We start from the raw sequence: 27,302 nt of genomic DNA, 5'->3' as shown, positions 1-27,302 counted from the left end.
CTACTTGAGTAAGTACCAGAAGTAGAGGAAAACTACTCACGTACTTCGACAAAGTAGAAGTACTTCGTTACTGACCACCTCTGGTTAAGACTGTGCGAAGGCTCCAAAATAAGTAATACACAAAACAGCCAGGATAACAGATACCGGCAATTAACAAATCGATGTTCCACAATAGTACTACCGATCAACACCCGCTACTGTCCACAGATAAAAACCTTTATTAGAGAAATTCAAAAACTAGATAAAATAAATCTGCTTCTATCGAGAACGAGTGCATGAGAAAAAAAAACGCACAACAAAAAATTCATCAATTTCAATCGCAAATTGTTTTCAACGCGAAAAAACGATAGGTCACCGTTTTACAGGCAATCGGGAATGTCCATCGACATGCTTTCAAACTCCTCCCAGGTCTCAATCTCGTCCCGTGCGTCAACTTCCTCCGCGGTAGCCGAGTCGAACAAGCTCATGGCCGACAGACCTGTACGATGACATTGCAATGATGCGAGTAGCGGAGGGTGTGCCTTCAAATTTCCAAAAGGCCACAAAAATAAACTGCCGCCTTAGGAACTTTGACATGCCGCAGGAAAGCACCACTACTACTACTACTACTCATATTCGAATAGCTCAAGTGAGTACTACAACAACCACGTCTCTTCTGTTGAACACGGCATACAATGCTTTTCCAGTAGTTCCCAGTTGAGAATGATGACTAGTTGGGTACTCTGACCTTCTCAAGCACCGTGAAAACAAAAATGAGCTGACTTACTCATTTAACAATTGAAGCACTTCTCCGACAGCGAAATGTCAATAAATAACACATTGGTTGGTGTCTCGGCTAGCAGGAATCATGGAATAGATACGCACTTTGGCAGGGTTGCAATGACTCGACTTGTGTCAATCTGCGTATTGACTCGAGGCTAGGACGGCCAAGACCGACAATTTATTGTAATTTCGAAGAATAGTAAAGTTACCACGCTATTGGTACTGGTACTTAAAAATTAGACCAGAAACTTTTAAAAGTGAGAAAAATTAGTATTTTATGAATGCGTGTCATTAGAGATGCACATTTAAAACTATGACACCGGTATCCAGAGTTGTAACCAAGTCACAAGTCAATCTCACATTTCTAGATTTGACTCGAGTCAAGTCGAGTCTTTTTCAATTCACCACCGAGTCAAGTCCGAGTCCAAGTCAGCGAGCAGAGGGTCGAGTCCGAGTCATTTCGTTGACTGCCCAGTTGGGCTGTTCAAAAATAACTTTTTTTTTCGGATTCCAGCCATTCACTGATTAAATTGTCAGGTTACCCTAAAAAACGCTGCACACCAAATTAGGTTCGATTCTGACAAGTATAGGACTCGGCAGATCCAATTAAAATTTTTAATTTATTATGAAAAATTAAAAAAAAAAATTTTTCCAAATTTTTCTGCCAACCCCATGAAATTGTTGAGCTGTCTTCAAAGACGTTGCAAAACAAATTTGATAAAATTCCGACCAGTAGAAGCGGAGTTATGTGAGTTTTTCGTTGATAAATCGCGGATTATCCACCGATCAAGGATAATCTGAGGATTATCATCGAAAAACTTACAAAACTCCGCTTCTACTAGTCGGAATTGACTCAAATTTGTTTTGCAACGTCTTTGAAGACAGCTCAACAATTTCATGGGGTTGGCAGAAAAATTTGGAAATTTTTTTTTTCCAATTTTCCATAATAAATTAAAAATTTTAATTGGATCTGCGGAGGCCTTTATTGGTTGGAATCGAGTGAAATTTGGTGAGCAAGGTTTTCTACTGCAACCTGACGATTTAAGAGGTGACCGGCTTGAATCGGGAAAAAAAGTTATTTTTGAACAGCCCTACTGCCCAGTCTCCAGTTAAAGTCTTGTTAAAACCACTTTTTATAACTCTGTTTGGCGACATCGAATGGTACGCATTTAAAATATACCAATTTTCCTCACTTTTAGCAGTTTCTGGTCGTATTTTTAAGTACCTGTACCAACCAATAGACGAAATGCCGATAGTGTGGTTACTTTACTATTCGAAATTACAATGAAATGTCGGTCTTCGCCGTCTGAGTCTAGAGTCCTATGACTTGGTTCGAGTCATGCGCAATGACCCGAGTTGAGTCGATACACAGACTGACTCGAGTCGACTCAATACACAGATTGACTCGAGTCATTACAACCCTGCCGGTACGTAAATAATTAAAACACTAACACATGACAAACATTGATGTTTTGCTTATTCGATATCTTCAACAATTACTGCACTAAACCAACCCGCTGCGTCTTTCCGTGACAGCCAAGGGATTTCTTTGTCCGCTAGCAAGTGAACCGAAACTCCATCACCCTGTCCAATATGACGTTGGTCTGTGAAAAATCAAAGATTAACGGAGCGCATGAAGCCAGCCAGCTAATCCAAATTCTCATTCTAACCTTCGTAAAGTTTTGGTCGGCATTGTTGTGGATTTTCAGGCGACATTTGACTGCAATAAAATATCGGTTACTCATAACTGGCAGGGTCTGTCAGTATCACTATGACTTGCGTTCTTATCAAAATCTGAGGTGGTCAGTTATGAAGTACTTTTTTGTGAGTACTCAAGATGTTATGTTTAAGACCAGTGGTCCTTAGAACTTTATAATAATATTTATATATATATTAGAGCTCTATATCTCAATTCCAAATGCAAGAAGTCGGATGCTTGTCGACTAATTAGAGAAATAAAACATCACATTTTAAATTTATTTAGAAGTTTGGGATGTATTTCTCTGCATAGTGTCGTAAAGAGCATCTGTTTAGGGCAAGTGATATGTGAAAGCTAAGGAGACTTTTAAACAAACTTTCCGACAGTGTAATTAAGTGTCACTTGGCAATATAACAGAGGCTATAACAAACAGAAAAGTTGCGTTTCTACAAAAGATACCGAATAATCATGCTCAAGTTAGTGGTATGCAACTGGACTTCGCCTTGCAGAAACTTCAATAACACCACATACAAATATCTTGTATCAAAATACAGCATTAAATGAAGTTACTAATATTACGTTGACTTGTATTGTAATTAAATTTAGAGTTTTTGACTTGCGCAAATCATCGCTGAGGCTACATAATCCGAGTTGATGAGCGCGCATATTCAATTGTTCATTAGGAACTCGCTAATTGACAGTACTTCCGGACTCGTTGGCAAGCTTATCGTGATTTACGCATGCACATAACCCAAATGATGATGCAATATTAGCAAATAAAAAAAAATCGAAACCCCCCTTACTTTTCGGCTGGCTACGCGCCTGAGTGCTTGCATCAATCTTATAAGTGAAATTCTCATGATGACTTCGTTAAAGTGCCGCCGTATCGCGGTAAACGGAAATTGCACCCATTTGTAGTGCCATTGGTCATTTTTCGTCGGTCGAGAAGACGCATGCTGTTATTTCAAAAGTGATCATCCTGATCAACTATACCAAAATGTACCTTTTGAAACTATTTACTTGAGTGCTTCAAGATATTCACTTTTACTGTTACTTCTAGTAGTTTTGATGTGCCTTTGAAATTGCTCATTCTAAGTGAAATCGAGTAGAAATTTACGGCTTTGCTCCTCCTACTTTTGAGTAGCGACGATGACTGCTTTGACGACTTTTGCTAGCAATTACCCTGAACTATTCCCACTACTTCATCGATGGAAAATTCTCGTCAAAGAAAGTAAGGAGACGAACGCTAAATGAGTATAACGGCATAAACACATTCGCACCGCGACAGCTTGCATTTTGGCAATAACATACAAAAGATAAAACTAGCTAAGTACAAATTTCACCTTTCGCAATCGGGTTTTGTCGACACCAATCCGGCCTCCGATTCCGCAAAGAATTCACTCGTCCTTTTACCTGCAGAAATAAATGTGGACTGGCAAATTCGTGATCGCTACAGCAGATCGCACAAATACATACTCGGCGAGATCAAAGGTAAATTCAGACTGGTGTCAAAGTCGTCGGCTCTCAATCCCATCTTCAAGACGTCCTCATATTCTTTTCCGAACGACACTTTAGAAATTTGCGACAAAATAACATTCCTAATGATCTCGGACAGTAACATTATACCACGATAATTTAGAGCTCACGCATTACAATTTCACAGTTGACAACGCTTCACTGTACTACATATAACCATAGATAGATAAATGCCCAAGTATGTCAATGAATAGCGCTTAGTCCAAGTGATCGTAAGTATCACATTAATGACTTACGCCTTGTAGTACGCGGACGGCACACCAGACATGGGGTGATTACTTTATGAATGTAATCGATTGCGATTACGATTACTTCGGAATCACGCGATTACGATTACGATTACAGCAAAATCAGGAAGTAGTCGATTACGATTACGATTACATTGGAAAAGTAATCACGATTACTCACGATTACATTTGTTTTTCTTAGGACTATAATCTTAAATGATATATTGGAAGACAATACAAGGATTGCGATGAAAAGGCTTAATGAGATATCAACTTTCTTCATACATCATGCGTCATTTGCTTAATACGTCATAATATACCAATTGCCCAACTTTATAGTGGATGATTTATCGCATCCAACGATTTGCATTATTGCCAGGTCTTTACCTGCCGCACCCCAAATTCCTTAATAGGATGGGGAGCGTGCTTGAAGGAGACTCAAAAGTATTTCGTAAACCAACATAAATTATAGAGTATTTTCGAGAATTTAATTAATTCTTGAAAATGTTCTTCGAGCTTTGCGATTCAAATGTCTATAGTACAGGGGTCACCAACGCGGACCAAATGAGTCGCCCGCGGTCGCTTTAGTAGTGGTGGCTTTTGGGGTGGGTGAGGTGGGTGGTCGCCGGGGGGCACTCCTGCTCGAAGGGCTCCTCTATTTGGAATAAGCACTTTCTTTGAGGATAATAACGAATAAGCATGGGAATCCGTGTAAAGCAAGAATAGGATTCCGTACAGATGTGTCAATCATCATCAAATCTCTGCATTTGTTAGAAAAGTCCCGTATCCCGATAATCATCACGTCTCTGCATGAGGTAGAATTACTTAGTTTCAATGTAGTCTATCCTTGCACACATGAAAAAATAGACATGGTCGAATCCAGCACCTGGCCAAACCCTGATAGATAGATAATAAGGGGATAGATACTTATAGTGGGGCCCCAGGTAAGTCTCGCCCACACACACACCCCCCCCCCCCCCGTTGCCACCACTGCGCTGTAGCAAATATCCAAATGAGAGATTTGAAAGTTGAAGCTGGTTTCATATGAGCAGCAGTTGAACATGGGTCGGCCGACCCCAAGGAACATACGAACGCAGTCGCTCGGACCCTTGCTTGTGTTCGCCCACGTAGAGTTAGTTAATATATTAGTTAATATTAGTTTATATTAGTTAATATTCCCTAATCTCGACGCGGAGATTGGCGCTTCTGCGCGCACTGCAGCAACGCTTGGAGGAGCTGGTGTGAGTCCCTGCGAGTGGGCGTTTTTTGTTCTTGGTAAGGGGCGGAAACCCCGCCCAGTGCTGTGATTGTCTTACTCTAGGTGAAGAAATCCAATTGAACACGGATAAACGACGGGAGTACGTGATAACCCGTCGGTCGTCGCAATAATCAGTACACACTACACAAGAAGTAGCTTTTTGTTTCAAAACAGTTGGTGACCCCTGCTCCAGTAGATAGCTGGGTTGGAAATGTATACCTCCGCCCCTCAAGGAAAAACATACATAGGCTATTTTATGGGAACAGGTATTTCGGAGCCGTTCATTATCGCGCCACGATCCCACAACACACCAAAAGACATATGCAGTTTCGGCCAACACGCAACTCCACGAGATGTGATACCAAAGAAATACCTTGGCCGAAACTTAGGGTATTCGTCCATTGTCAATAGCCGCGCTGGGTGGGCGTGACTAATAACCCCTGTCCTTCCAATCTGGGCCCACAATGCAAATGTCACCCGGCGCATCCACAAAGGAATAAAGCCATGACAATTTGTGTGTGCGTCTCACAAAATATATTCTTTTAGTCTGCTACGTTTCGGCGAGTACAATATCTTTTGATTATACAACGGACTGGATGTCGCGAATTAACAACATACAGTAATTATAACAACATACCAGATGCTATGAATATGAATTACGTGCCCCAGGTAAATCTGACACTCGGGGCTCAGAGAGGTTATAAATGAATAGTAATATAATGCAATTACCAATATTATTGACGAAATTCAGTTTTGAAAATTGACCAACGTTTGGACACGGGAATTGCTGTTTCGGCTGAATTGCTCTTTCTAGCTACAACCCACGCTAACATGTCAGGCTATATAAGCGGATGGTTATGGCGGCAGGTCCAGATGCTAAGTAACGAACTGTGAAATAACGATTGACGCCCGTTTCAAGTATAGTTATATGAGAATAAGATATAGTTAACATAAAAATTCTGCCTTCAACTTAATACCTATACAGCGAGCTGTTACGAGAAACGGCTAAGCACAGCTCGGTTATGATATATATCAGCAGCTGTTTATTTGTAATGCTTCGTTGTGGAAACTGCAATGTTTTATTCGACGAGTACAAAATTCCGAATCTTCGTCAGGTGCACCTTCGTACGTAGGCCTCCTGCTCGCCAAGCAGCAATGGTAAACTGCGTTTAACTAAGCACAACCAAACATCAATACATAAGTTACTATTTGAAACTATAGGCAGAGTGGTGATCAATATCCTGCTGCGAGGTAGCGGCTTCTGTAGTGTATTGATAACCTGATATACACCACGGGAGGTGTTACAATCACACTACAATGTCCATCGCATGTCTGTTTACTATGTTCGGATACTTCTTACGCAATGACGAGCGGAGCTAATACTTCTGATGTAATAATGAGTCAGTGGCGTGTGAAAACAGACGTTTGTGCTATCGCTAACGTGGTATATTATCTCATTCTTGTTCACGAATACTCAGTTTATGTCATAGCAGTGTTGGGATCAAGTCACTACCTTCGAGTCACGAGTCATCTCGAGTCATTGTACATTTTGACTCGAGTCAAGTCAAGTCAATCGATTTTCGAAGGTGACTCGAGTCAAGTCAAGTCACTCGTTTTTTGGAGGTGACTCGAGTCAAGTCGAGTCAAGTCAAGTCAAGTCACGAGTCAAGTCACAATTCAAGTCAAATTTAATTATCGAAGTATGAGCGATGATTCAAAGTCATTGCATTTTGCTAGCTGTGTGAATGACAGATTGGTTAGTGATATCGCTTGAATCAAATAACGAGTATCAAGTTAAATATACGTGCAAAAAGGCGTTGTATCACTCACGAATTCTAAGATCTGCTAAAATGGAGGATCTAATACGAAGCGCCGAGAAGTTGAAACAAATTGATATGGTACAATACACTACCCATCAACACATCCGTGAGATTATAAACGCATAAACTATATTCGTTCGATTCAAATCATACTAGGGGGTTGGCTAAGCTGGGCACTACGCGATGTAAGCACTGAGCCATCCAACAAATAGAGATACGTAGTTATTAGATTATTCTACAGCTAGTACATAAACGAACGTAAGCTGCGATCATTTCGTTTTCGGTCAACATATTTGTGATGTAACAATCGAGGAACAGTGAAAAGTACAATCTGTGAATGACTGCTTGCTCTCACAAGTCACACCGGCGTATCGCGAACAATTCGAACATCGAAGATATGCAGCGATTTAATTGACACCGTTTACTAGATGACTTGAAATTGACTCGTAAATTTTGCTCCGAGTCACGAGTCAATCCTCATTTCTGAAGCGCCGAGTCAAGTCAAGTCAAGTCATTTTTGCAAAGTGACTCGAGTCAAGTCAAGTCATGCGAAAAAGTTGACTCGAGTCAAGTCATGACTCGAGTCATCCCAACACTGTGTCATAGTCCTTGTACAAACAAAAAGTAATCGTTCTTTCATAAAAAAAAATCGATTAGATATGGGAAGTAGTCGATTACGATTACGATTACTTCGGTTTTTTTTCGAATGTAATCGATTGCGATTACGATTACTTCAAAATGCTGTAATCGTCGTAATCGATTACGATTACTAATCGCGATTACCCCATGTCTGCGGCACACTAGTATAGTAAATTGAAACAAGCTCACCATCAGATACCGATACCATACTAGCATCTTTGCACTCATTCGCGTCCTTTGAATCCACGAGTTTACTATTAACGGCTGTATTTGGTGCCGTCTCAGCAGCATTTTCCCAGTCCAAGGTACTATTGGTAGGCAACGAATCCTTCTCTGGTACTGGATCTGTAAGATGAACAATATTTCCTGAGTAAAATATAGGACATTTGCGCATGAGTGGGGTAGCGAAGCCGTGAAGTTCAATTGCCACTCTAATGAGTGAAGATATTGTTAGAAGCTAACCGTCTAACACTGAGATCATACTGGCATGTTCGCTTTCAGTCCTTTCTTCTAGGCTTCGTGCGTCACTTTCCAAAACCTTATTCTGTATCGAAAAGACATTTTCCAGACCGGACTTTCCATTTTCAGGCAATGATTCCTTATCTGGCGCAGATTCTACATTTTCCCGACTGGACTTGTTATTTTCAGGCAGTGACTCCATCTCTGGTGCAGATTCTACGTTTTCGTGACATGACTTGTAGTCTTCAGGCAATGATTCCATATCTGACGTAGATTCTACGTTTTCCTGGCCCAACATTTCGTTTTCAGGCAATGATTCCATATCTGATGCAGACTTTACATTTTCCTGACTGGACTTGTGATTTTCAGGCAATGTCTCCATCTTTGGTGCAGGTTCTGCATTTTCCTGACTGGACCTTTTATTTTCAGGCAATGACTTGATCTCCATTGCAGATTCTACATTTACTTGATCAGACATAGCCTTTTCGAGCAATGACTCCATCTCTGGTGCAGATTCTGGAACATGAAAAGTGCTCAATAAGTAAAAGATAGCAGAAAATTTGTGAGCGAGTGGACCAGCGCAGGGGTGAGTAGCGTTTTTGGTCTGCGAACCTTTTTAAAACGAACCTTTTTTCATGTACCTGTCTTCAAGCAACCCAATGTTCGACATTGGAAATGCATCATACTTTATTGGGCCATTAGGGAGTGCGCATTAAAACATTAAAACGAGCAATTCAATTGAATATTGAAATGAGCCCGAAAATTTTCGGGTGACACTCACCAGGGGTAATCGTCAGAAACTGATAGAGAATTCGAAACAACATCGTATAGGCTATCAAGAATCGTGTCGGAAAATATGACATCACCAGCATGAAATTTAGAATACGAGAGCGTTCAATGTACTATACGTATCCGTATGCTAGTGACGTCATATTTTGTGATACGATGTTCTTTTGAATTCTCTACCAGTTGCTGACGACGACCCCTGACGAGTGTCAGCCGAAAATATTCGAGTTCATTTGAATATGAATATACTATTCAATTGTGTACTGAAGTTCTGTACCTCCAAGAGATTCAATTGAGGAAGTAAATTGGATATTTTTCAAATTTTGATCAGTAAGACCATTGAGGCCTACATGGTCAGTCATCTTGGAGTGATGTCATGAGACGGCTTGGCGAAGTGCTGTAACACCAATCGAGTTTACATGGTCACGTTTATCGCACCTCGAGTGATACACGGCACTTTGGGATTCAGTTCGAGAATATGCTACGGCAGTTGAAATGACCAGAAATACTTTCACGCAGTTCTAGAATGGCCAATTACGCCTTGTATATATTATTTCTGATAGTGAGTTGTGCAAGTTATATTGTTGGTTATACTCGCTTCATAAGTGGTGAGGCTGAACAAATAAGACACCGTGCATAGTAGAAAAGGAGTATTATGTACTGATAAAGCTTCCATTTTCACTCAGTTGAAATACGTGCCGGTTTTATGAAATCTGAACATGAAATGTGTTTGTAGATAGCGGTAGTCTGGATTCGTTATCAAGTACCGGTACGGCTCAAGTCGTCTCTAAGCGACTCCGCGGAACGCTCTTTTTCAAAATTGAGAGGGTCGGAACGCCCATGTAAATAGGCTCGGTGACTCCATAATTCTGAACCTTCACTTGACTTGCTTTAGTGTGCAAATTCTTGGCGGGCCTGGTTTCAAATCTCAAATTTATTAGATGAAGTTCAAACTCAGCCCTCCCCCTGTGCGTTCGAGCAGGGCAGGGGAGAGATGCATAATTTTGATGTGACACCACCATAAACTCTCAAAAGATGCGAAACCGGGGCATGACTGCTACATAATTCGAGGAGGGTTGGTGCGATGACATGCAAAATAAGGTCAGTTGCGACATGCAAAATAAGGTCAGTCACATGCAAAATAAGGTCAGTCGTGACATGCAAAATAAGGTCAGTCCACACATAGATCCAAATCTATACTTCAATTACAAATACAATTCTTTTTCTTATGAAAAAAAAATCAAAATATCTTTCCTGTATAGTAGCCTACTTTCAACATTGAAATTCCTTATCTATATCCTAAATCCTAAGATGTTTCAATCAAAAGATAATCATGATTATCTTGATTATGAAGTCAGTCGCATGTAGAATATTATTATCAGTCCGCGCATAAATCCAAATCCATATTTCAATTACAAATCCAACTCTTTCTCTTATGAAAAATAAATTTAAAATATCTTTCCTACATAGTAATTTCATGATTGACATTCCTCATCTATATCCTAAATCTGAAGATGTTTCAACAAAATATAATCAGACGATTATTACGATTACGGGGAGAGAGAGATGTAGAATATAAACAGTACGCGTATAAATCCAAATATTCACTTCAAATCCAACTTTTTTTCTTATGCCACTGACCTTAGTCTGCACTCTGCATGTGGCGACTGACCGTGTTTCGCATGCGACTGTCCATATTTTGCATGTGACTGACCTTATTCTGTATGTCTTGACTGTCCTTTTTTCTACTTGAAATCCATATATATAGCCTATTTTGCTACCTACACTACTTTCAACATTGAAATTGCAAAATTCGAATGAAAATACAGGTATATGTTTTCGTGAAAATTGAAATGTTCAATTTGTTTCCTTTGGCCATTTTAAAGTCCAAATCCTATTTTGCTTGTCTGCAAACTGCATGCCTACATAATGATTTAAGTTTCATATCCAAATATAGGGGAAGGCCGGGAGCAATGTTACAGCGGTGGGCTCTTCCAGCCGTTACGAAAAAATGCTTGATTCAGGATGTAAATCGTCAGGTCATTATGTCATTACCGCCGGCGCCAGAAAATATGAATTTTTTGCTTCTTGTGTATGGATTGGAAGTTGAAAGAGGTGGTTTGAGACTGCTGTCATCTTTGGCCGGATGGGCATTGTATAATGTATATTGATGCCCGGCCTCTTCGTCGCATACACGATGATACGTCAGTGTTGATATACATTATACAGCTTCTTTTCAAAAAAGACCAGGTGAATGACGAATACAAAGTAATACAAAATATAAAGTGAATAAAGAGAGATAGGAGAAGCGTCTAAAGATGTTTAGCGAACATTATTAAATCAGGCATTAGGCCAGGGCATAATGTTTCAGCAATCTTCTATCCGTTCATTATATCGGGTGTGCCATGTGTATTGCATACTGCATTGTGTGTCTTGAGCGGATGAAAATAAATTTATTAGGCTCGAAATTTATATCAAATGATATAAAAATGAAAACATACGATGACGATCTCAGTATAAACTATAACACATATTATAAATGAATAACTAATTAAAACTCGTTTCTCTCATTGCAAACGAGTTTAAAGGTCGGGGTAGCGATTTGTAAGTCGCACAGGACCGTTTTCGGGCCTTGGCATGACACGGAGATCCCAATTTTGAATTTTTACACTGGATCATGCAATTGCACTCTTACTGGCATTCGATTAATGTCAAAAGAGATCATATCCCACTTGAAAAATCAAAAAGTCATTCATTATTACGTTATCGCTGTATAATAGTCATCATGCAATTATTATTTCGTCTCTCAGTAGCCTACTGATACTTGAGAAACGCTACCAGAAACTGCTAAAAGCGAGGAAAATTAGAATATTATGAATGAAAAGCATTCGATATCACCGAGCAGAGTTGTAAAAAGTGGATTTCACATGACATTGAATCGGAACTGAACAGTAAACACAATGACTTAGAATCGGACTTGAGTCAAACACCATGACTCGGAATCGACACTCGACTCAGTGATGAATTGAAAATGACTCGACTTGTCTCGAGTCAAAACTATAAAAGTGAGATTGACTTGTGACTCGGAACCATTGTGACTTGGTTACTACCCTGGTCTTATGGCATAAACACGAAGACATTCACTCGGTCAAGGGAGGGTGAATTTAGAAGAATTGCAAGCTTCGCTCACTGCTCGGAAGGCGGCTAACAACCTTTATTAGTATCCCAAAAGCATTTTAATGTCTGTCGAAAATCGCGGATAGGGGTTTAAAAAGACAGTTCAAAATGTACCATGTTTACCATTGTTTCCACATATGCTGGCAAATACATATTATTTTGGCACCTGTCACATTCTCATTCCCTAATATCGACACATCCACTGAACAATGGCATTCACTGCTTCCAATTTAGAAATAAAATTCATACGCTTGAAAATATAGCTAAAATTTTGACTCGTCCCGCCAACGTATTTTCTGCTTCTCATTTGGCCCGCAGAGAAAAATAATTGCCCACCCCTGTCCTAGAGTGACATTTTGTGGTTTTAGTTCCTAATCAAATATGTTCATTATGGGCTCCATATAATTTTACGCTATCAACTCTGCTTAGACTAGATAAAATTGCCTTGCCCAGATAAACGTGCTGCCGCCGAAATTCGATTACAGCGTTTCGTGCCGAAAGCCGCGGATAAACTGACCACGCCAAATTGAATAATATTATTCTCTTCGACAACATCATCGAGAAAAGAGGTGTTTTGGAGTTGGACCAAGCACCTTGTCGTGTTACCTTTCTCATTTTCCACTATCGACAGACTTACTACGAATAAAATGCGCCGCACGAAAACAACTGACAACAGCGACACAGGGTTATCCCCAAAATAAATGAATCGAAAACGAGTGATCGTAAAACTGAGTGGTTTAGCAAGTCTGCTCGCACTTGTCGCTCGAATGTCGTCACCATATAGACGGCTTGAGCTGAAAGTCAAATCGAACATGTTTCCTGGCTTAATATTACCTCACCAAGTTCTGAATCACCTCAAAATTTGATGTTTTATTAATTTAGTCAATTGACAAGCCTTCAACATCTTGGATCTTACATCCTGAAATTAAGGTATAAAATTTGAATATTCTCTGAGGACCGGCGGTTGAGAACCACTGTTTTAGACCACTTCTACTTGGACAGTTTTTAGGCAAAACAAATTAACTTTTCAATTTTGAAAAGTTGTTTTGTGATGAATTCGCATCACTTTCATCAGTGAAATTGTCACCAGCACTGCGTGAAATAGGCTCCGAATTACGTTAAGAATATATTTTCGAACATGGCAGCTACTTGTAATGTCATAGTAATTTTGCATTAGCTACGAAGATGCATGTTGCAATTTAGAAGGTGGTGACCTCTGATAACTGCGAACCGTAAGAGGTGGTCAATGTAGTCAAGAAGGCTACTCAAGTAGAAGTAGCGACGTATAATCATTCTTTAAGTACGAGTAGAAGTTATTTTCAAAGCAGACAAAAAACATCCTTAAGTAGAATTAGGCGACTCTGAAAACTACTCAAGTAAGTAGTTTTGAAAAGCAGTTATAAATGTGCTTTCATTGCTTTTCAAAACCTGGAAACTGACGTATGCGTAAACGAAGAACAACTACCATATGATCAGGGCGGAATACAAGAAAACGCATTGCACTATCAAGTATGCCGGACCTGTAGTGGTGGAACAGCATCTCCCGGCTGTCCGACAATCGTCGAGCATGTCCGCATTCAAGTCGAAATACAACCAATTTCTTCTAGATGAATAGGCCTACTATTAGTCAGCCTTCAGGATTACCGGACCACAAACTAACATATCGATCTCGCCTGCCGCCACATGCCACCCCATTTTTTCTATACTATCTCCTTTTACTTTTCATTTAGTGTGCATGCCTCTTCTCTACTTCGCCTAGGTTACGGCGGGTGCCTGATTTCAAAAAACACTCCAAGTCGTTTCGACACCTTCCTATCTTCTCATAGTATCGCAGTTTTAAAATGATGAAAATATGCGGAATGTGCAGAGAGCTCGTTTTATGTTAGTTACTACATCCCATGCAGAAATGTATTTCAAACAGCTTGACGACTCGTCCGCATCATGTTGTAAATAACTTTGCTACAAGGTTCTATGATACCAGTTATTTAAACTGGGGCCATGAAAGCTTCTAAAGGGGACGCTAAGTTGCAGTTATAACTAAAAAAATTTGCCTCCAGTTCATGGTAATTACTCCGTTTATTGTCCTATTTAAACAATACGGATGAGCTAAATTTAAACTAAAATTGTGTGGGTGACGCTTCACGCCATTATGAAGGCAACTGAAAATGTGGTAGATCGTTGAATTCAAAACGCATTGCTGAGCTATATTTGCTGTGACGAAACCGTTATATGAGCGACTATGTATATAAATTCCGCGTGAAACATGACGAAAATTATATACCAGTCCCTGACCTTATATGTCTTGGTGATATGCATAATAAGATCGCAATATAAGTCGCTACACACAGAATAAGGTCAGTCACGTGCAAAATAAGGTCAGTCGCTACATGCAGAATAAGGTCAGTCACATGCAAAATGAGATCAGTCGCATGCAAAATAAGGTCAGTCACGACATGCAGAATAAGGTCAGTCACATGCAAAATAAGGTCAGTCGCATGCAAAATAAGGTCAGTCGCGACATGCAGAATAAGGTCAGTCACATGCAAAATAAGGTCAGTCGCATGCAAAATAAGGTCAGTCGCGACATGCAGAATAAGGTCAGTCGCATGCAAAATAAGGTCAGTCACATGCAAAATAAGGTCAGTCGCGACATGCAGAATAAGGTCAGTCGCATGCAAAATAAGGTCAGTCGCATGCGAAATACGGCCAGTCACCACATGCAGATTGCAGACTAAGGTCAGTGGCACAAGAAAAAAGTTGGATTTGAAGTAAATATTTGGATTTATACACGGACTGTTAATATTCTACATGCGACTAATCCCCTCATGATCGTAATAATCATCTTGTTTGTTTGTTTGTTGAAACATCTTCAGCTTTAGGATATAGATGAGGAATGTCAATCATGAAATTACTTTATAGGAAAGATATTTTAAATTTATTTTTCATAAGAGAAAGAGTTGGATTTGTAATTGAAATATGGATTTGGATTTATGCGCGGACTGATAATAATATTCTATATGGGACTGACTTCGTAATCAAGATAATCATGATAATCTTTTGATTGAAACATCTTAAGATTTAGGATATAGATAAGGAATGTCAATGTTGAAGGTAGGCTACTATACAGGAAATATATTTTGAATTTCGTTCTCATAAGAAAAAGAGTTGAATTTGTAACTGAAGTATAGATTTGGATTTATGCGCGGACTGACCTTATTTTGCATGTCGCGACTGACCTTATTTTGCATGTGACTGACCTTATTTTGCATGTCGCGACTGACCTTATTTTGCATGTCATCGCACCAACCCTGTAGCATAATTCAATACAGACATGATTGCCTCCAAGCTTTTACCAACTGTGATTTACTTCTTACTCGCAGCCTCAAAAGCCTTGAACGGAACAGACAGCAACAGTAAAGAGAATGCTAAAGAGTGAATATGGTGGCCCATGCAAAAGAAAAACAATGACTAATGTCCTTACTGTGCCAGCAGGCTCGGATTAGAAAATGTTTTTTGTGTTCTAAATTAGACTAGAATTATAGCTACACAGGTTTTTGCAAACTAGATCAGAATTATCGATTTCGCTACAACTTGGAAATTGAATCATTCATTCATTATGTGCTCCAAGCGCTCCGTAGCATTCGCAAGAATAGTACCAAGTAACCAACATCGTAGTCCGCTTACTTTTTGGCGTACTCGATTTCCCCACAACAGCGGGCAATTCAATTTCGAAAGAAGCAAGATCATCGGCCTCCTTGTTATCGGCTTTCTTGGCAACGTCCGTAATACGAGTTTTTGCTGCGTTCGCAACGTGATCCGTCTTGCGCGACTTATCTTTCGATAACGTGAGCATCTTGCTCCGTTTTCTTTTGTGACTTTTTTCTCTTGAAGTACGGTCTAAAAGGTAGCAAGGTATGTCTGTTCTATAGACTGCTCACCTTAACCAACCCTTTCGTATGATTTTATATCGAAAGAATATAGCTGGTGCGTTCATATTCCTTGTCAACAAATAGGGCTTGTTTAAATTGTGTCTCACGGATATGTAGATGGGTAGTGTAGTGTATTGCATTGTATCAATTAGTTTCAACTTCTCGAGGTTTCATATTCGATCCTCTCTGTTTGCTGATAATTCGACAACATGGTCACAACCCTGTCATATAGTCATTTCGGCGATTGGTTATTATTATTTTAGGAGAAATACGAGCAGTCTGCAAACTCAAGTGACTCAATCTCCAAAATTGCGTAAGGCACACACTGGTCTGAATGGGTCACATTTTTTCTGCCGGCCAAGGAAACTTTGGGCTTGCGACCACTGACATAGACATAGAATTACTATGGAATGCACAGCCAGTATAAAACTGTCATGGCAAAATTCGCCGGTGCTCGGTCAGAGGTGGTCAGTACTAAGTACTTCTACTTTCACATAATACTCAGGTCGCTTTGCATATCTGCACTACTTACCCAAGTGGTTATGATATACTTCAGTTTTTGTGGGAAAAACTATGGCGAGAAAACTTACTTTTTTATTAACTTGGAAATTCTTGTTTCTACCTGTACTTGAGAAGAAATTTACATTATTTCTACTTGAGAACCAACGATGACTACTTTGACCACCTCTGTTAGGCTCATGTGAGAATTGTGCTACTAAACCTGACGCTTGAATTCATTCACCAACTTCCGATATATGACTGGTGCACTCTATGACGCGGCACAGCCACCTCTTAACAGACAACTGACCTCTCGACCAATGAGATGATCCGCGAAATCTGTTGACAAAACAGAACGTTTCTATCCTCTCCGTCACCTTCATCTTCACGGCTTGACAAGCTCTTGCTTTAGCGGAATGCAACTCCTTGGCATATTCATTTTTGCAGAAGTTCTCACAAGGCTGCTTGGAAACACGAGTCAGGCCTCATCACTCAACTTCGACATCAGTTAACTTGTTAACTCGACTAGATTTTGATCTACGCTATTACTAAAACAGGCTGTTGCAGGCATGGGATATCTAAAGCCCTGACTTCTCTGAAATTTGTGTCACTACATAACAGAGTCCAGAACAGAAAATAATTCCTGGAACTTTAGTAATTTATCAACCATCGCTACATTGTTCTCCTGGTCGCCGGCCCCCGTGTTGGCGGATATTTCGCGCATCGACGCGAGATCGATGATTGACAGCACAAGTGTAGGGGAGAGTGAGTAGAGGTATGGGCCACTGTTTAGGTATGGACCACTGCCATATCAGGCGACTGTGACATCACATATGCTTGTCAAGCTCTGTGATTGTAAGAAAAGGACTCCAGACTCACCCATGTTCCTCACAGCCATGAGGCCAACAAGAGTTTTTGACTCAGCTAGACATATATAATTTTTGCGGTCTATAGTAAATTTATTTGAAAATATGGAATTTGGATTTGAGTCTATGTATGTGCATTGTGCATGTTTGGATTAGACTTCTTTATGGTGTGAATGCTATGGAAAATGGAAATATGCTATATATAGAGAATAGTTTTAATGCTTTGTCAATCTCTCGGATCTTGAAATTATGGTGAGAATCAACAAGATGAGGTGTGGTCCTTTCAGCAGGTTGGGGTATGGGCCGGTCCATACCTCAATAGGCTGGGGTATGGGACAGCATAGCATTAGCATATACCGGTACCTGAAATCAATATTTGATTGGTTCTATTAAATACCGTAATTTTCCATGTATAATCCGCAAAATTTTCACAATTTTTTGCCCTCAAATCGGGGGGGGGGGGGTTGCGTATTATACATGGGAGCAACACGCTTGAAAAAAATCTCCCTCGATAAAAAACTTGAAATCACATCTTCATGTTTGTTTCCAATCACGCATCACTTTCAGCCATTGGTCGCCAGTAACTTGTATTTATCAGTGTAATGCGCTACCAATTAGCAAAAAGCGTGTCGACAATTAACGAGAGTCGTCTGCCTGCACAGCACACGCAATCCCCTGCAAATTAGGCCATTCACTGATTGCTGTGCGCGTGTTCAGCAATTCTCGCTAATTCATCGACAGGCCATGTGCCCAAAATATAATCGCATATGACCTCGTGTGCAAGATGTCGCGTCGCCGGCCTCGCAGGCTTTGGCTGCGATCTACTATCGTATAGAGGCAATAACGTTACTTGTATAATGATTTGCAATCGCATCTGTAATAGGCCTCGTCTCGTGCGCAAGACGTCGTGTCGCTGGCCCGAACTATCGTGTCGCCAGCCTCGCAGGCTTTGGCTGCTCTGTACTATCGTTTAGAGACAATGCCGTTAATTGCATAATGATTAGCGATGGTTATGTCATGATTGTTCGACAGTGACATCGCAAAACACAGCTATTCATGCACTGTGAATGCAGGGTGCATACTATACATGGGTACAGGCTTTTTCCCAGAATTTGCATGCCATTTTAAGGGTGCGGATTATACATGGGGGCGTACTATACTTGGAAAATTACGGTATATTTATCACTAAAATACAGGTGTTGGTCTTATCCCTCCCATATACAATCACTTGGAAGTAAATCATGAAACCCACAAAAAAGGCCAGTTTTCAGAACCAAATCTGAGCTTGGCAGTACGAAAAGATAAAGCATGGGAGGTATGAAAAAGAGAAGCATGACCTCAGTGCAAAATTGGTAGAGCTACATTAAACTGGTATCTGGAAAAAACAGGAGATGAATCTCGCACAAAAAAGATTTCAAAATCGTTTGCCAATACTGTCTTTAATGAAGAGGAGAAAAGTTTGTTAGCACAGTATGTCATCATATTCTCCAAGATGTATTATGGTTTGTCGCTCCCACTTTAACAAGAGATAAAGCTGCTGTGACCTGTGACATTTGGAATTGATGGGGTAGTTGGGGGCGAAAGAAGCGTAATTTGATAGTGGTTTTCATGTTACATATTTTCAGTTATCCGGTTTTGTTACTCGTTACGACTTATGATCAATACAGGAATTGAAATATATGAATTGTCCACTTCCAGACCAGCTTGATAACAGTATGTCTAAGTTGTTGGTAACTGTGACAAGAGTTGAGGTTTTTAGGATACTGAGTAGCATTCATTGATTCAATACAGACAGAAGCCCATAACTCATCAACCCCCGGCCCCATACCTCATAGCCTATTTTTATTTACAAAATGATGTATGATTACTAAATTTGATGTCACCGCCAAATACCATGGTATTTTAGCTCAATTCTATCGGTAATAGTTAGCCACAAACAAGTGGGCACCGGAAATCGAAACATACCAATTTAACAGGAGTCTCATCGCCGCGAAAAACCTCAATATTGCGATCGCTGATCCAAGCCCTGCTGACCTCTTCATCCAAGAAAACCACGTGATAATGAGTCTGAACAAATGGGAGCCTTTTCAAATCTCGCACAAATAGTACCAACGAGCAAGCATTCGCATTACCGCATGTCCTGCTTTTGACATTTCACAAAATATGTCGCTATCAGGATCCAAATCTACCATCGCAGGCCAACTGCAAAGACAGGATAGTATTACGTCAACATTATTATGAATTTAATGTAGAGCTGTGCACTGACGAGGGATAACCGGGCATTTTTGCCCATACCACTGATCCTAGGCTGAAGCGGGTGTAAATATATTCCGTGTCAGAGCCGTCATCTTCCCAAGATTCCTCTGGTGCATTGCATCTGTTTGAGATATATTGTTACGGCATAACTCTACTCGCATCAGACGCGACTGACACCTACTTTGAATACTTTGTGACAGGGTTCATCGAGCACGTCCAAACGTCAGGTAACAACGCAGGATCGTCACAATGCGGTAAACGACGCCATTTTTCGCAACTCGTGCATTGCACCCATGTGCCTGAATGAGAAACGATACCGGTAAAAAATCAGCCGGTCAACAGTAACCGCTCAACAACCTGATTCGCATGTTTCCCCGTTGCTTGTTTCAAATTTACTTGGAGAAATTGAACGATCATTTTCTGGAAACACATACAAACAACTGTAGCCAAGCACTTTAGTATGTATGTTATAGATCAGTGATTCCCAAATTGTGTGTACTGCAATATTATTTCTGAGGATTTGCTGTTCACAAGTTTAGATGACTAGTTTGTCTATTAGGAAGAAATGTATCAAGCAATATTAAAACAATGTTTCCACAAAAATGGATGATTAGAACTAGGGCAAGTTTTTGCAACTTTTGCAACATTATTTTACAGCTTCCAGCAGCTTCCTAAATACTCTGAAGTTATGTAGAATGCTGTTTTAAGCTGTTTGAAGGAATCTTAAAGTGCAACTTTTGTCCATTTTTTTCATGCAACTTTTTTGATTCTTCATGAAAGTTTATTCGATTTTTCATGCAACCAACTTTTTACTGGAAATTTTTGACAGTATATGTAAACAGATCGCTTGATTATGTCAGTTTTTTGAGAATTTTGGTGAAATACACGGCCAAATTCGACTGAAATACCGTAAATCAGCACTGAAGTAACGCTCTAACGGGTATTTCGGGAGCTGAGCAGGGAAGTTGACCTTTTTTTTAGTCAACCAATGGAGAATGTGGATGGGAAATTGTATTTTGGGAGTGGAACTGGTAAGTTGACCTTTTTTTTTGGTCAACCGACCAAAATGTGGTATTTTAGTGCAACTTTCGTGAAAAAATAAATGCAACTTTTTACTGCAACTTTTGTGAAAAATAAATGCAACTTTCCACGGATTTAACTGCAACAAAAACTTGCCCTAGTTATAACCGTCTCCTCCCAAATCCATGAAAGGTACAAAAGCAATCAGAATTTTATTGCCATATGCATCTCCAGGAATATGTGAACGTGACTATTGTTGTTGATTGTAATTGATAGCTGTACACAAGACTGCTCGGAATTGTTAACGAAATGCGGGCATGTTGCAACCTCGTTTCAGTCGTATAAATGTTCGTGTAAATATGCATGGTCAATGCATAACCATATAATTCTCATTTTCAAAAAGCAACTTTCTTGTAAGTGTGCCGTAAGTGTTTTGTTAATTTCTCTAGTGTGCCACAAGTCATAAAAGTTTAGGAACCACGGTTCTAGATAGAGAATTAGGCCTTCGGGTCCATGGATGAAACTGGAGAAAATATCAAGCGCAATTAACCAAAAAATAATGTTTCATTCGATGACTGAACAGCATGATGAATAGCCTTGTGAAGATGAAACAAATGTCATTTCCATGAATATGAACCGCTTTGTGTGATCTATATGCTGTGATAAAAGCATACTGCATCGAAGAGAGAATTTGATGACCGAGGGAAAACACAGAAGTTACTTCCTATCAATTGTGCAATACAAATTGAATGGTAGTGCTTGCTCATTTCAATTCAGAATACTGCGACAGCAGAAATGTGTAGCTTGTGCCCAATGGCGTATCCAGCCGAGATCAAAGGGGGTGGGGGTTTCACCGCGTGTAGCATATTTTGTCTTTATGACGTCAGAGAGACTTCGTGGTGCGCAGTACTACTCTTTCTTAAGGCTTGATTTTTCACTGACACATCAGAAGTGTAATTAACCATCACATAGAAGAGAGCGATCGCCACACAGAACTGTGCACATGCAGTGTTCACGAATGCATGCTTTTCGATGGCTTTATCAGTCGCACGATCGACTGCGTTGCACGCGCGAAGATAACCTGACCTTAGTTGCTAGCACGCACGCACGTCAGTCATTTACTACACAGTAGGCCTACACACCAGGATAATAACTTGAGCAACGGAGAAAATTGTCAGCTGATATCATTGGGTTAACTTTACTAGGCTACTAGGCCTACTCCATTCTCTAGTTCAGCGCCAACATGGGCCTGTATTTCAAAAACAGCAAGCCACCTAACAATCGGGAATATGGATTGCTAGGCTTGTAATTTGAAATGTAAATAGTCACGAAGACAGTGTGGGTTTATTATAGCATTGTCGTACTGGTGCCAGTGGTGCCTGTCTGTGTCTTGCTGATCAATCAGCACGTCTGCAATCCTTAATTAGGATTTCAAGGCGAGCGGTGAGGCGGGTGATGTTGATTGCCGACAGCTTCGTTTTTGCAATTGCTACATATCGATATCGTGTTGACCAATTAAATTAGATTTCTGTGAAATGTGTCTCTCATTTTGGCAAGGCGAGAGAGAAAACGAAGGAGGAAAGTTGACAAAGTCAGCAACTGCTACAGCTGAAATGTAGCATAACAGCGCAGAATGCGTACGGAATTAGTGAAATATAACGACTTTTTATTATCGGTTCAACTGATTCTGCGCATAATTCAAATATTTTCCAAGGGGTCTTTGACCCCCTAAATAACATTAAAGAGCCATATTTGCTCTATCATTCAAAAAAATGACTATGCTGAACCGATAAATTAGCAAATAATAAAGGCAATATTTGACATCAATTTTTAGGATTTTGAAATGGGAGGGGTTCCGACCCCCTACCCCCCTTGGATACATCACTGCTGGTGTTATAGGCTGATCTCTCTTATTAGGACCATCTGCTATTTCCCAAACTGTCAATACTGAACCCGAATCACATCTTGCTATCCCTATTTATACAGTAAAATAAAATCACGCCTTTGTCTGGCACTGGTAGCTGATTTAGATCCAAATAAATTTGTGCTGATCTTAAGAGTAAATTTGATTTTATCAGTACGGGGCCGGACCAGTTCTGCACCATACTGCAACGCAAATACATGAATTCCTTCACATTTCTAATGACTAGGGACGGCAATTTTCTTTGACATGTCCAAATAGTTAAAATTGTAGCGTTAGGCAAAAAAATTGTCAATTTCTAACATAACGCGTGATGCAATTACTGGAGTTTCTCTCCATATTTCGTTGAAATAAAGTTTTTTCATATGAAAATTTGCCAATTTTTAAGCCAAAAAATTTTTCTTTTCAGGTCAAACTACTTCGTAAGGACAGACAGTTCCAACCAGAAATGAAGATAAATAGTACAATTACAACATTATATGAAAAAAAAACTCATTTACACACATGAGGTCAAAATTTTGTAAAAATTATGTTTTCCAAGGGCAGAAAAAAATTGCCCTAATGATGACATATTATTACCTGATATTTCCGAGTATTCCAGACTTTTTCTCTTTGATTGGAATGCCGGCTTTCTTTTTATCGGTTGCAATTTCGGCTTGGGCTTATTGATCAAGACATTGCTTACTTCGTGAGGACTGACAACAGGTGTGATTTCATTATCCTGTTTGTTCCTTGAAAAGAACATAAAAATAAACAAATGCAAACAAAAGCCTTACGTCAGATGATGCTTACAAAGTAGGAGAAATTTTCAACACAAATTTCGTAAAGCTTTCTGATGGATCGGCACGTTCTTGATTTTCATTGCCTGATCCTTCCACTTCTGGAGCAGTGTTTTCTTTGAGAATGAGCACTGTTTCAATAACCGCATGCATTCAATTAAATTAACAAGCAGACCTTTGTTCCCATTATGTTTCTTTTTCTTCGGCTGTTCTTCTGATTTGTCCACGTCTGCGGTGACAGAAGCAACTATATATCGCAGAATTAACTACCATATATGAAGTCTAGGCGTTCACTTGACAAGCCTCTTCAAAAGCACCCCAGTTAAGTTCAGTTCAACAAAGATTTCATCAGATCTAACACAAGCTTGCAATACAATGAAAAGATGGGAAGGTTTCGAAACTACTTGGTGGAGCCAGTCAAGCAAATGGCCAGCCTTTTTAAAATCGTTAATGGTTAAATGCAGAGGTATACAGAGTAGATACAGATGAGAATCTAGCCTAATACGGTAGTAGAAAAATTGATCCCATGATCAGGAAACAGATACTAGTATTAATCCACTAAAAGCTGCTTGAATTTATACTTCGGGATGCTCTGATAGCAGGTAAAATATAGTTCCACACTAGGGGCCTCTCCACCATCATGTTTATCTATGATTTGAACAACGAGCAGACACGTGTGTTGTATCCATATACTATTGATACAGAAGTAAGGAAGTTGTCAGAAATGACAATCGAACTGATACATGAACATGGCAATTTGTAGCTTCCTCGTATTTTCTATATTAAAGCCATGAAACATTTTGAGATTCAATTTGTTGGTAACACAGTATAGCCGTTGAGGTGCCCTTAACAATTGACACGAAGAATCCGATGCTGTAGGACTTTTTTTTCTTATTCCTTTTATGATCTTGTTATTGACATACAGTCATATCATGATCCTTATCTATGCACCAAAACCGTCATGACTGCAGCTGACTGAATGACCACACAGTCCACATTGTGGTCGTATCGCTGTATATTTTGTGCACTATGCTACTTTGTGCAAGATTATTTAATTGAATGAATAGGTCTGTATGCTAGTATTAATCTTGGCATGGAAGATACCATGAATGTAAACCCTGCCTTAATTTACAATCAGTTTCGAAAACGTTACCTTCCTCCATTTCTTGGCTTCCGACAAAACGTTCATCCAAATCTAAGAAATTTTTTTCCAGTACTCTTTTAGAAACAGTAGAAAACAAGTCCTCATACTGAGAGTCGGTTAATGAAACGGTGGATTTCTTCTTGGCTGATTTTATTTTATTAGTGTCACATACCGCAGTTTTGGTATCACCTGAAAAAGAATCAAAATTTCATTCCACAGTAGTAAACAGACAGAACACACTCCAAATTCAGTTGCTCGAAATGGAACAGCGTTTCATCATCATCAGTTTATTAGTAATTTCATCGCTTCAAAACAGCACAGGATTGCGACACAACGGAGAGATATAGGAAGGAGTCAAAACGACTTGGAATAAAGTCGTTTAATCCGATACCCAACTTGGTCCAGAACATGTAATTATCAGAGGCACAATGAGTGAAAAGCAACAGAAAATAACATCAAAGGATAAGCAGTGAAAATGGAGCGGCATGAGTCGGTCAGTAGGTGAAGTCAATATGTCACATTAGGGTGGTTCAAAAATAACCTTTTTTCCTGAATCTTGCAGGTTACTTGATTAAATAGTTAGGTTGCCTTAAAAAACGACGCACACCAAATTTGAATTCATTCCAACCAATATTCGCGGATTTCGTAGAGTTTGAAAATTTTGAATTTGCCTAAAAATGCAAAAAAAATTTTTTTTCAAATTTTCCTTCCAACCTTATGAAATTGTTGCGCTGTCTTCAAAAACGATGGAAAACAAATTTGACTCAATTCCAAGCTGCAGAAGCGGAGTTATTCAAGTTTTTTGATGATAATTCTGAGATGATCCACCAATCAAGGATAATCCCAGAATTATCAAAGAAAAACTGAAATAACTCCACTTCTACGGCTTCGAATTAAGTCAAATTTGTTTTGCATCTTTTTCGAAGACAGCGCAACAATTTCATGGGGTTGGCAGAAAAATTTGAAAAATTTTTTTTTTGCATTTCTAGGCAAATTCAAAATTTTCAAACTCTACGAAATCCGCGAATATTGGTTGGAATGAATTCAAATTTGGTGTGCGTCGTTTTTTAAGGCAACCTAACGATTTAATCAAGTAACCTGCAAGATTCAGGAAAAAAGGTTATTTTTGAACCACCCTAATGTCACATAGTAGAATATGCTCGTACTTTGACTTGAATGTGGACAGGCTTGACAACCGTTTGATTGCCGGCAAAATACTGTTCCACAGTCGCAGACTGCCTTACTCGATAGAGCGATGCGTTCTCTTGTGGTTCATGATGAAACATATGACACTTCTTTCATGTATACTTTGTCCAGATCAGTTAGTCTACTTAGAAAATTTAGCTAACTTCTGTACCGAAGGCTGATATCACCCGATATTTCATCCACACGATATATTGTATTGTATAGTTTGTGGCAATACTTTTTCAAAACATACAACCGGTCTACAGAATCGTGCTCTCCAGATCATCTTTCACATCAATTGTAAGGATCATACCACTTCAATGTATTACAAATGGTAGAAATCACCACAGGGACAGCAATACTCCTGCCTTTATTTATTGAATATCTTGCAAAAGTCATCTATAGTTATTCTTCTAACACCAGGCGTTCCAGTATCATTCTCTTTCTACAGAATAAGTATCACTGAGGAGCTCCATATCTCCATTTAGTTGTAAGGCCTTCTCCTGTAGAACTCCATCATACCTATCAGAGACTTATATCGGACTGTTACAGGCACAGGTATACCCATGGCCTACAGTAGAATAGGGCTACCGACTAAAGGCGAATATAAATTTCAGAAAAGGAACCAGTATACACATTGGAATTCATTTGTGTAATATCACGTAATCGGTTTCACCTATTGGCACATACTGACCTGATTTCTCTTGATTGGTTGGTGATACAATTTTGGGAGCTGCAAATTTTGGTTTGAATCCAGGCATTATCGCTTATCACCGATGATTCTAGGTCAGTTACGCTGCAAAATACGGCAATAGGTGTCACGTAGGTACCGTATCGTTGTCCTATACCTGTACACTGAAAATTAACGAAAAGGTACCGTAATTTTCACTTTCAAAGTTATTTGAATACAGGTAAATCAAACGAAGTGTTCAATTGATTGAATGTACACATACATTGGAATCGATATGCTTTCCAAAGCAGAAAATACGATACTATACAAAAAGTAGTATAACGACAACAAACAGAGACGACCAGTTGTTTTGTTGTGTAATCTTCGCGCCAATTTCACGCCTCTCGATCCTGTGATGCGTGACCCCGTACCAATGATGCAAAACAGTTTCCACGGATAAAAATATATCACTGGCAGTGGCACTACCCAACCTATGGGCTATATCCAAATAATTGTTTTGGCTATATCCACTATTGACAACTAACCTGCGTAGGTGAGTTATCTATATATCCACTGAGCTTTTCTATATAGCTCAGTATCTGCATCATTGTTTGTTGCACCATCCAAATTTGTGGGTATCCATAAACAATAAACATATTGAAATATGTAGC

The 27,302-nt window shown here is 39.6% G+C and overlaps 1 protein-coding gene and 1 long non-coding RNA gene across 5 annotated transcripts; one reads left to right on the top strand and one right to left on the bottom strand.

The window, feature by feature from the left end:
- Window positions 1-195: 195 nt before the first annotated feature.
- On the bottom strand, window positions 196-27,269 carry LOC145433639 (uncharacterized). 4 transcript variants are annotated; one of them, XM_080310794.1, is made up of 20 exons: window positions 27,177-27,269; window positions 26,656-26,816; window positions 24,786-24,965; window positions 23,808-23,861; window positions 23,646-23,748; window positions 23,433-23,584; window positions 20,270-20,332; window positions 20,094-20,211; window positions 19,923-20,033; window positions 19,789-19,858; window positions 19,622-19,723; window positions 17,101-17,254; window positions 16,048-16,260; window positions 8,425-8,916; window positions 8,131-8,286; window positions 3,938-4,030; window positions 3,805-3,874; window positions 2,433-2,482; window positions 2,277-2,366; window positions 196-478 (listed from the first exon to the last, which is right to left on the bottom strand). In XM_080310794.1, the coding sequence occupies exons 2-20, from the start codon at window positions 26,720-26,722 to the stop codon at window positions 360-362; spliced, it is 2,457 nt and encodes an 818-aa protein (XP_080166920.1). In that variant the 5' UTR covers window positions 26,723-26,816; window positions 27,177-27,269; the 3' UTR covers window positions 196-359. The 4 variants fall into 4 exon arrangements, with proteins under 4 accessions (XP_080166920.1, XP_080166918.1, XP_080166919.1 ...); XM_080310792.1 differs by having other exon boundaries at window positions 8,404-8,916; window positions 27,177-27,267; XM_080310793.1 differs by having other exon boundaries at window positions 8,404-8,916; window positions 17,101-17,251; window positions 27,177-27,201.
- LOC145433646 (uncharacterized) lies at window positions 10,026-15,953 on the top strand. Its single transcript, XR_013913162.1, has 2 exons — window positions 10,026-10,261; window positions 15,693-15,953. It is a non-coding gene; the product is annotated as an uncharacterized LOC145433646 (long non-coding RNA).
- Window positions 27,270-27,302: the final 33 nt, after the last annotated feature.

This window comes from Botryllus schlosseri, chromosome 2 (genome assembly GCF_051294905.1).
Source record: "Botryllus schlosseri isolate E-star chromosome 2, Bs_hap1, whole genome shotgun sequence".
Taxonomy (NCBI): domain Eukaryota; kingdom Metazoa; phylum Chordata; class Ascidiacea; order Stolidobranchia; family Styelidae; genus Botryllus; species Botryllus schlosseri.
This window is presented reverse-complemented; position numbering and strand designations above follow the sequence as displayed.

Excerpts from the sequence above, each read along its gene's own strand:
- LOC145433639 (XM_080310792.1), bottom strand. The coding sequence starts at position 26,722 with ATGCCTGGATTCAAACCAAAATTTGCAGCTCCCAAAATTGTATCACCA. Across the intron at positions 23,749-23,807 it reads GAAACATAATGGGAACAAAG|AAAACACTGCTCCAGAAGTG; the intron begins GTCTGCTTGTTA and ends TCATTCTCAAAG. Across the intron at positions 20,333-23,432 it reads GGAATACTCGGAAATATCAG|AAAATGATCGTTCAATTTCT; the intron begins GTAATAATATGT and ends ATGTGTTTCCAG.